We start from the raw sequence: 11,030 nt of genomic DNA, 5'->3' as shown, positions 1-11,030 counted from the left end.
AGGGGGCAGGACACCCACGAAGGGGCACCAGTCGCTCATTGGCTGTTTGGTGAAGCCTCGGGAAGAATCCTTGTCATTTTGAAGTTTTCGCAATTCACCCCTCAATTCTCTATCAGCGTCGGGGTTGAAATGTGCACTTCTTCTTTTTTAGAAATTCAAGTTTCTCAATATTTTAGGGATGCGCCATATGCCCATATGAACTCTGAAATAATTTTGTTTGTATGAACTCGTAGTTGATGGAGAGGTCAGGACTGAGGAGTATATAAAAATCTATTTGTTCGTATAGTTATTGGCCTTTGCAAGATGGTGAATGGTGCAGCTCCGAGGCTACAGTACACCTATTTGGTCAGGCACAGGGAATACGGTTTTTTTTTTTTTTTTGAGCGGTAGCACAGCGAATACGTGAGGTCTTATTTCACAAAAATCCATCTCGCTTCGCAGCGGACATCTTATCTGGCACGACGTTGTTTGTAAAGCCCAAAGCGAGAGAAACAACGGCCCACGCAGGTCGCCACATATTTCATTCCACCGGCAGGGCGCAGCGCTCCCCCTCGTTTCGTTTAGTCCCACCTCGACTACCGAGAGAGCAAACGACCAGCTTAAATACCACGCTCCGCCCGAAGCAACGCCGAGTTCAATAGCGCGAGCTTGTAACCCGAGCGGGGGCTTTAAGGTGGTGTGGATGTTGCCGTAGCGCTGTGGGCCTGGTCCGGTCGTGCTACCGCTGGCCCGCCCGTTCCAAGTTGAGTAGTGGACCGCTGGGGCCTGTGCGAAAGCTGGGCCTCACGGGCCATAATGTGGCAGGCACAGCGTTAGGCTGGTTTCACAGAGCAGCGACAACTGCCCGCTTCCGACGGTGGAAGGATAACGGGCTGCTGCACAACTGGGCCGCTTGGGCCTCGCAGCCTACTCCAACAAACCACCACCTTTTTTTTCCTCACCTGTTTTGCTCTCACAAAAATGTGGTCTTCTTTTTAGGATAAAACGAAATATTCTCACTTGGTCGGTCGAGAAAACATTGTGCTTACATTCTCTAGTTGAACTTTTTTCCCATAAATAGTAGAGGCCAAAAAATATAGAATGATTGGTGCAGGACCATATCAAGTTATTAACTCATCTATATGGATACAAAAGCAAAATAGTATGCAACCTAGTGCGTTAGTGAAAATGTGGTGATTTTTCCTTTGCTAATTACACCAACTTTTTAAGTTTTTTTTTGTGCATACAAAAGCAAAATAGTATGCAACCTAGTGCGTTAGTGAAAATGTGGTGATTTTTCATTTGCTAATTACACCAACTTTTTAAGATTTTCTTTTTGTGCTTGTACATCTTGATCAGGATTAGTACTTCATTTGGATATCTCTTTGCTAATTGCTCAAAAGTGCTGCTGCTCACCCTGGAAGCTTTTGAATTTTTCTATTTTTGTTCACATGGAAGCTCTTAACAAGCAGCCGATCAGCGCCTGAGACATGTGCCGTCATCATCATTGTACATCAACTTATCACGGACTGCTGGTTGGCCCGCTTGACACAGACGCTGTCAGAGTTAGGGGTTCGTATGATTGTATGAACAACCCCAAGCTAGGCAGAATATATATCATCCTCTGTTTTGAGTTCCAACTTCCAAGTAGCGTTTCCAGTTATACATCTAATTTCGTCGAAACTTGTTACGTACCACAATGCTACTCTTTTTTGTGGAGCATGCCACGACATCCTATAGGCAAAACACATATGCTTTGCTCTGCGATCTCTACTACAACTAGTACCACTACCTGATGCTATATATGCCTCTTCCTCTCTCAAAAAAAGAAGATATATACTTCAAAATGTTACGTTGATCGATGTTTCCTTCGGGGGCTACATACCTTGGGTGTACTACATCTCTATAATGCTAATGCTACAATTGTTACCGATCTGAATGTCCAGACAATTTCTTGCCTCCGTGTGAAGCTGTCAACTCCTTTCAGGAGTGCATGCATCCTTCAAATTTCTTTCTTGCAGGTAAAGTTCCTGCAACAAGACTCTGCTCAGGACGGCTCCGCACCGGATTCTGCAACAAATCATCATGCTGCTGAATGCTGATCAAGTACAGTTCTCGTTAAGCTTCAGGTCGGTCTTCTACGTTCCAACTTCAAAGATGCTCTGGCGAGGCTGCATCCATCCAGTTCAGATGATGACACCTCAGCTCAGATTCAATCTTTACCAGACTTCTCTGTCTTTGATCTTTATTGCACGAAGTGTCACAGGACACCGGGGTTCAGATGACATATATAAACGGGTCCAGCATGTTCTCATTATCTGCAGTAACCTCGAATGTTTCTACTGCGCTGTCAAACTGACCATACCTGAAAGAAAGAACGTATGGAATGTTCATGCTCTTAATCGTGTACACATAAATGTCCTTTGACGAGAAAATAGAGCGGTAGAGAGATTTCCGCACCCAGCAAACCAGAAATAAGGAAAACAGAAAGAGGGATTCATAGAAAACAGTGGTTTGTCCAATATTATGTTAACTAGCAAAGGGCGTGCACATCATCTAATTGCTATGTAAAAAAAAAAAGCATCCCTACAGTATCAGTTTGCATTGACTACAGAAGTTATACAAGGCTGGCTTGTGTTGCACGGACCAGCATGCCCACCAGAGTCAAGCACAAAATTAACACGTATGGATTCTGTGTGGAATACCAATGTGGAATATGATAAAGCCGAGTCAGGGAACGCATTGAGGTTTCCAGTTTCAAGATAATATCTAGAGTATCTATGTAGGTAAGCCCCACATATTAGAAGAAAAGAAAATGCTATTTCCTCCTAAGAACATATTCAAACACAAAAGGAAAGAAGCCAAGTTGTTCGAAATCCTTTCATTTAATTAGCCAGCCCCGCCTTTTTCTATGCTCTGATTTCAGAGGCCTTATTTAGCTTGGGTACCCCTTTTAATTGAATTTCTATTTTAGAAAATGGGCTTTACCAAATTTTTAATGACTCTGAGGTTCAACCCAATCCATCTTTTCTTTCTTTTTCCTTCCGATACTAAAAAAAGATTGAAAAGGATCAAATTTTGTCATATCACAAAGAAATCTATCCCTCCCATAGCAATAACTAGAATTAAAAAAAGGGAATGACAAAGCATCTGGGAATAAATGATTAATTTCTATCAATAAACCTGCTAAAGCACCAAACCATAGAGTACTTAGCACGGGTGCTACAGAGAGATATGTTCTTAAGTTGCCGTAAATTAGAAGTTGGTTAGGACACAGTATTTTGTTCCCTTGGATAATTACCCAAAAACATGGTCTACTTTTCTAAAGAGAAGGGAGATGATCTACAAAGAAGAATCAACTTAACACAAAAAATCAAACAAAGAACAAACTTCCGAGTCCCATAGCCCTTGAAGGCAAATGATGAAGCTGGTTTAGAAACATAAGGTTTTTCTGAAAGTGCCTGAATATATTCTTGCCATTTCCCATTTTCAAAATAGACAGAGCATCAGAAAATCAAAGAGCTTTTGATTACATAATTGCAGGAACTAACACAAATTATGAGGGGGTATTAGCTGAAGGAAAGACAACAGAATGACACCAAAAGAGGGCAGCGATTAAACTCACTTGTGTAAACTGAGGGCCTGCTTGAGATAGTGATACAAGATACAGCAAGCTTTCCACAAACAGGGAGTTCTTTAGATAATATGTCCAAGGACTTTGGAGTAACAGGCAAACTATCTACCAAACCTGCAGGGAATAAGATCATGAATGGTTAAGGCGTGGACGTCCAGCCAATTGCTAACACTACGAGAAAATTACGGATCAAAAAAGCAACATGGCAGTGCATGAGTGCTAAGTGCTACAACAGAAGCCAGTCAGTTTTATATTGAAACGCGACTACAGGAATCAAAGGAAAAAAAATACCTCAATGCTATTTGGTATATTGCTTCAAGATCTTTTTTCTTTTGCGCAAAATAACGCTGCATAGTAGCAAACCCAAAAGAGGAGGTTCAAGAACTGACAGCTGCTAGAGAATAGTGTTATAGTGATCAAAGGTGCAAATGTGATACTCTTCTATAACAATTTCATCAGGTCAGAAAGTCGTTATGCATTTCATTCCATTATCCACTTTTGGTCAGCAGATCTTTAGATCCAATCTCAGTTTACCTCATGAAAGTCAAAGTTCCTACTACTATGTTTGATGAATAAGGATAGTTTTAAATAATCTATCTCGAAATGAAACATCATCCTCTGTTTGATGACATCTTCTGTGGCCCGTCCATGCAAGTTGCTTCCATTGTTATTTGTTAGTATCAGATATGTCCATACAAGTTGCTTCTATTGTTAGTATCACTGTATATAAGGCGTCCTGCCTTGGACGCTTAGGCGGCAGGGCGCCCTGGCAGCGCCTTGACATTATGCCCGCATTAAGCGCTTAGGCATCAAAGCGGTTGGTGCGGGCCTTAGGTCGCCTTACCGGCTTTATAAACAATGGTTAGTATAAAAAATTAACAATGGCAGTATTATGATTTGCAAATGGCTCACAAGGGCCCTGTAGATTACCTTTAGACAGAAGGCAGCAGTATGAGAAAAAACAAACAAAGAAAAAAATATTTTAATGACATTTGGGAAGTGCAAGTATCAGAATCACTTGGTGAGCTGGTGGTGTAGATGGCCACTTGAAAATAAATTATTTTCACAGCCTTGATGAAATTTGGTAGCATTAGTGACATTTCAGTTATTTCCTATGAAGGAGTACTTAGTATTTTATATGTTCGTTGTGTGTATTTTTCAAGAGAGACAACTTACTTAAGCAGTACACTCACTTTTTTCTTCTTAAGGATTTACATGAACAGAATTACCGAACTTTGTCAGTTTCTTGTAAAAATGGTCGGGAGTGCATGTCCTTTAAGTAGAATAGAATGGTAGAGATATTTTCACACAAAGGAATAGAAATAAAGAAGACAAGAAGGGCAGTTCATACAGAACAATAGTCTTTCAATTAAATTTAAGGGCCAAGAAGGTAATCATCTAGTTATCATGCCCAACAAAGATTATGTTAATTAGCAGAGGGCAGATACAGTGTCCAATTGTTATGTAAAACATCCTCCATACACAGCGGATCACTTTGCTTTGACTAAAAAAGTTAATTAAACACAGTTGGCTGGTTGAACTACTGAACCAATTCAGAGGAGGTTTTCAGGGTAGTCGACAACTATTCTGAAAGGTTTAAAATCAGGTCCATCTTTCCAAAAATCAAGGATGTATAAATTTCATTATATGCATATTATTTGTGTTAAACTTATCTTCTCATTTGTTTAAGTGTGTGCATTTGATCAAAAATCTGGAATGCATAGGTGGATGCACCTAAGAGAAGGGGGCAATTTCGCTCATCATTTTGATATTTTGTACAGTACATATCAAACAGGGATTGTACATATGCGTAGTCTAGTTGATCAATACAGGAAAAATATTTTTTTAAGGTTATTATTGCTGACCTGATCTCAAGGGTTCAGTTGATTCTTTCCCTGATAAGTTGCAGCTGGCTCCTTCATAGGAAATTAGAAGTTTTGCCACCAGTTTGGTCTTTTCAAGTTAAATGCATGATCTATGCGCAATAGGCAGCTAAAATGTGGAGAGAGTAAACCATGTGAACAACTCATAAGAAAGATACTAAATTGTTCCATCATGCAAAGAAACAAATATATGAGTGAAGACAAGGGAGGAAAGTTATAGCAAAAAAAGAGCATATGCTATGCTACTAGCACGATAACACAAAAAATATGTCAAAAGAGAACCGCTATATACAACTGATGATAGAACTAAAGAAAGAACACAGCATAAAAGAGTTTATTTCATCCATTAATTATAACTTTCAAGATAACAATGATGTACACAATTCAGCTTTGGCTATATTAGGTTAACAAAAAGAAGTTGTGCTCACAGGAACTAAATCTACATGTTGTACCAAAGCAATGATATCCAGAAGCCTGCGTGTCTGAAAACCACTCATAGCTGAAACATAGTCAGTTTCACGCATCTTCCATTTTCCATGTGCGGAACTTCTTCCATATTGTGCAAGGCCCCAGGCAGATCGAACATTGAATTAACCGAAGAAATACAACTGCAACTAACATTGGACGCTCAGTGCCGGGGGTAGATATCCCAACCTGAGTCAGGTTCTTTCCGCTTCGATACCAACCCAGTACCAGAGCTGCCACCTTGTGATGTACTTCTCATACGTTCATCAAGAAAGACGGTATGACCTTGGAATGGTACAGGCCAATAGCCGCCAGCTTCCCTTCGTGCGCCTTCAGATGAGAGAGCATAGTTGAAATCCATGCTTGCATTCATGTAGCCAAATTCACTAGGCACAGGTTGAATTGTTCTGCTGGTGAAAGATGGATGAGAAATGCCAACACCTAGGCCCGGCAATGGAGGCACCACTGCTGCACCCCTAGCATCAACCATGTAAGGAGCACCTCCAGGTGCATAGAGAGGAGGAGGCAAAGGCATGGCAGCAGGTTGAGAAGGATAGCCGAAAACACTGAAATCAGGAGGCGTGTGTGCATATGACTGCGTTGACCTCACAAGGAGACTAGATTCCATACTTGGCCCCAGAAAGTTATACTGGTTTGGGCTGCGGTGCTCCTTCTGTCCAAGTGCAACTCTCTTGCCCATAATCATGACTTCAGAATGGTCTGATGTATTGTTCGTGGAAGTCTTGACATAGGACTCCCCCTTGCCTCGGGAAGAGGCATCAAAGAAGGATACATTGTCATTCAAGTCAAAGTTCTTTGCAGTAGGTTGCCTTGAAGATGAAGAGGAAGAGGGCTGGCTCCATCTGCCATGACATTGTTCATGACTCCAGAATGATGGTACAGCAGGTGAGGTGGTAGCAGCTTCCTCCTCTTCACATGGGTTATTAAGGTCAAGTTCAAGCCCCGTACTAGCACCATCAGCTCCAGAGATATCCTTGGGAGCTATGTCGGAAGAACGAAGCCAGAAGGCTGTTGAAAGTGACTCACCAGCAATAGTATTTTCACTTTCATCTACATTCAAGTCAAACATCACATTTCTTGTTTTCTGTGAAGAGGCTGACATTGACTTCTCTCTGTCAGGAGTACGCGGAACAGAAGCTGGCCGAAAAGCACTGGTTGCAGCAGAGCCTTTCCACCCCAGTGCACCTTCGAATTGGAGGCGAGCTGGAAATACAAGTGAGCCTCTAGAAGCAGCCACAGCTATAGGAGTTGATAAATTTACAGAATTATTAGCACTGGACTTTGGATGATAATCAGTTTCCTCATGGTACTGATTTGCATTAAGATCAAAGTCTACCATATCCACACCCTGTGTGTTCTTTCTGCTATTAATAGGACCGCTGTCATCTGTGATGCCCACACCATCCTCCTTAAGAGACGAGGAATTTCCTGAATCCACCACCGTAGTGGAGGATTTATTCTCATTTGATTCATGAACAGGGGGTTCAGTGTGCTGCCTTGCTTCCACATGAGGACTATCTACATTTTCGGAACTAATGTCAGGAGAACTGCAATAGTCTCCCCTGTAGTCAATTACTTCCCGCTCCACCTCAATTGCAACGAGACGTGCTACTTCCAGTGCATCAGTATCATCATACTCTGTCGATGGTGGTGACTTCTCTCCCTCTACTGCATTCAACTTTGTCTCTGCTGCCTTTGAGGAATCCCCAAAGCTCTTCGCAGATCTTGTCAACCAAAATTCACTGCCAGTGTCTTTATCATCTGTACCTGATGATGATGTAGGCCCTTCTTCTTTGCCCATGCTGTCCTCCGACGAATATTGCAAACTACCGCTTGCATTTGCAAGATGGTTCAAAGCTTCAATTGCATTATTATCAGAGCACGACTGACCTGCTGCAAAGGAATTGCCTTTTTTGATATCCAAGCTACTTGAAACATTTTGGTCCCCCAAATCAATTTTGATACTGTCAAATGAGTTCTCTGAGTTGACATTCTCAAGACACTTGGCATCTATGGTCGAACCTATTACTTGAGTAACATGCCCAGTGTCACTCTTTAGGTTGAGAGTATCTGACAACTTGCAATTGGTGACTAAACCTACGTCATTGGAGGAAGAAGTCTCCTCGGTAACAGACGCATTCGGTAGGCCGCCCTGAGATGCAAGAGATGAAACTGAGGAGTTCACCTGCACTAAAACCTCATGTCCATCCGAGGAATTTGGGGATGCTGGCATTGGAGGCTGCTTTGTCATGTCTGTGTTATTATTGATAAGGGACAGATCCTGCGAAGGAACAACCGAGGAAGTTAATGTATCATGGTTTGATTTAGCTTCTGGAGTTGCAGCTTCATTTGCTCCGCCGTGTTTATTATTTTCCATTTCCTGGCTAGCTTCTGGGGGCTTAAGATCAGCAGCCTGGTACGCTTCTTTTGCATCTATTTGTCGGTCATTTTCCCCATAATTTGGTGCACTGCTCCATTTCTGGCAAAGTAATCTTGCCTTTTGACTGATCTCTGTATTTTCATGAGAAAGTAGCTGATGAACAGTGGGAATTAAACCACAAGGAGCTTTATGTATATCATCAACTGGTAGCCGCTCCAATGCAGTTAATATTTCATTTATCAAACCTTCTGCTGAACTGCTGACTTCCTTGCTGCAGTTTTGAGCATCCTGAAGCCACTGATTGAGATAACCAATACCATTTAGCTGAACAAAATGCTGAAGACATTCTTCATTGTTGGTAGATCCAAGTGTTTTTGCAGCTGTTGAACACTGCCTTATGAAATCAGCTGTACTAAAATCAGCAGCATCTCTCAGCTTTTGGATCTCAGAAACCAGCTCTGCTATTCTTGCCGTAGTTGAAATGCCATCCTTCATCTCAGTCAGAGTAAAGAAATCCTCAAGCATTGTGTGTCCTGCTCTTATCTCCCTGCAGTAGTGTCAGACTAAATCCTATTTAGTCAGAGATTCACCTTCAGAGTTCCTAATTTCCCTGAAATATATAAAGCAGGGTGGTCAACAGAAGTAGTACAGGTATCAATCATAACATAGACAATACAAAGCATGCCATGACAATTAGCAACAGCCTTCATCAATCTCTACGAATATTTAAAAGCAGCCAAGACATCACTAGTATATTAGATAGTAACAAAATACTTAAATCGTCATGTGATCACCTAATCAATGGTTTACAACTATATTTAGTCTATTTTGAAAATAAACTAAACATAATCGATTCCATGCATGGTAAGAACTAAGAAGACACTACTATTGTTTCACTCCACGCTAACTAATCCTCCGTATTGATTTACAGATTATGCTGATGTTAATTCTGCTCGCCTGCCATGGATGTAATTAAAGAATTCACCAATATAACTTGTAAGAGCTATATACCTGCACCATTGGGGGAAGCATCAAGGCGCTTAAAATACTGCAAGCAAAAGGTTGATCCTGTCTCTCACAGACTTCCCGGCTATTTTCCAGCTCCAGAAGAGTGTGAGCTTATAGTTCTGTATGCACAATATCAGAGTGAGCAACGAGCTGTTCCTTGCGTGGTAATAATAATAAACAATTTAAGACGATAAAGCTCAATTCCCAAACAGCAGCAGTAGTATCTAATAATAATAATAATAATAATGACAGTTGAGTCAGCTGCTGTTCAAAGGAACTTGGTTGATTTTTTGTATAGGTAAAGAACATATGCTTCTCTCAGGAAAGGAGAATGAGGAGGAAACCTTCCACACTTTGAAGCACCTACCTGCAATTTTTGGGGAAATTCAAACAGCACGCTGACTAGGAAGTAGGAACTACTCCCTCCGTTCACTATCAGAAGACGTTCTAACTTTTTTCTGAATAGACACATTTAAGTGTGTTTGTTTACTCATATCAGTCCGTATGTACTACCTCCGTCTGGGTTTTTTGGTCCGGCTGACCGAAACACCAGTACCAAGGCAACTGCATGCACACGTTTAGGCAGTAATTAAGTGCACCGATTTATGTTGCTACATGCATGTGTTTAACCGTAATTGGCTGGATACCCTTTTGGCCATAACTGGCTGGCCTCCTGCGCGCATGCAGGCGTCCTTTCCCACGTGTGGATCACGGCAGCCTGGCTCGTGCCCGGCCAATGGGATAGGTCAAGCCACCATTAATTGTGCATGGGAAATATCACACGAGCTACAATTAACGGACGTGCTTCCGTTGCTCAGCGGACCAAAAATCCCGGACGGAGGTAGCAATCCATATTGAAATATCCAAAACACCTTATATTTGTGAACGGAGGGAGTACTAAAGTTTTTTCATCCAATCCATCCATCCATGGAGTGCACTAACTAGTCTAGGCCACAGAAAATGACCACCTAGCACGTTACAACTAAACCATAGTGGCCAATCCCATTAAGTAGAAATTTAGCTACCGTTAGAAACCATAGAACAGAAGCACGATCCATAGCAAACTACAAAATACAGCAAAGACAGCTCTACATGATCTATAGTTAACCACAGAACAGAAGTACACTCGGAAGCTCTAGGAACCTAGTAACAAATGGCATCAATAGCTAATAGAACCACGGCCAGCAGTAATACATGGAAGCTCATGGACACAACCATTACTTACAACCAGAAACTCTAGGAACACCTAGAAATGGAGGCCAGAGGACCATGTCGCTAATAGAAAACCACAGCCAGCGGTAATACAAACACGCTAGCCCAGGAACTGGCCAACCATTCGACGGCCATAGGAACTACTCGTAGTAACCAAGCAATGGCCCCATAATCAGCCACGGCTCACTGGCCGTGTCACCCATAGCACGAGAGCGAGAAGGGGAGGAAGAACCGAGGGATTACCGAGAGACGGAGACGAAGTGGGAACGACCACCGCCACCGCCGTGGGACCGGAAGGAGTCGTAGCCGAGGAAGCCCGCACCGAGTAGCCGAGGCGGGGGCGCCGGAGCTCGGGAGGAGGAGCGGAAGACGGGCACCGCACCGCCGCGCCGGCGAGCTAGGGTTTGCCTCGGGGGCGCGCGCGGGGGTGGGAGGCCGGGGCGGAGGC

At 42.5% G+C, this 11,030-nt stretch overlaps 1 protein-coding gene across 3 annotated transcripts; it reads right to left on the bottom strand.

Moving 5' to 3' along the window:
• Positions 1–1,798: 1,798 nt before the first annotated feature.
• LOC119334508 lies at positions 1,799–11,022 on the bottom strand. Of its 3 annotated transcripts, XR_005161377.1 has the most exons (6): positions 10,826–11,022; positions 9,374–9,489; positions 5,925–8,972; positions 5,479–5,605; positions 3,605–3,727; positions 1,799–2,344 (listed from the first exon to the last, which is right to left on the bottom strand). XR_005161377.1 is itself a non-coding variant. In XM_037607068.1 (3 exons), exon 3 carries the CDS (start codon positions 8,885–8,887, stop codon positions 6,125–6,127), a length of 2,763 nt encoding a protein of 920 aa, XP_037462965.1. In that variant the 5' UTR covers positions 8,888–8,972; positions 9,374–9,489; positions 10,826–11,022; the 3' UTR covers positions 5,808–6,124. The 3 variants fall into 3 exon arrangements, 1 of the variants encoding a protein (XP_037462965.1); XR_005161376.1 differs by lacking the exon at positions 5,479–5,605; XM_037607068.1 differs by lacking the exons at positions 1,799–2,344; positions 3,605–3,727; positions 5,479–5,605 and having other exon boundaries at positions 5,808–8,972.
• Positions 11,023–11,030: the final 8 nt, after the last annotated feature.

The sequence above is a fragment of the Triticum dicoccoides genome, chromosome 7A (assembly GCF_002162155.2).
Source record: "Triticum dicoccoides isolate Atlit2015 ecotype Zavitan chromosome 7A, WEW_v2.0, whole genome shotgun sequence".
NCBI classification, from domain to species: domain Eukaryota; kingdom Viridiplantae; phylum Streptophyta; class Magnoliopsida; order Poales; family Poaceae; genus Triticum; species Triticum dicoccoides.
The sequence above is the reverse complement of the archived record's forward strand: the minus strand, read 5'-3'. Positions and strand labels throughout refer to the sequence as shown.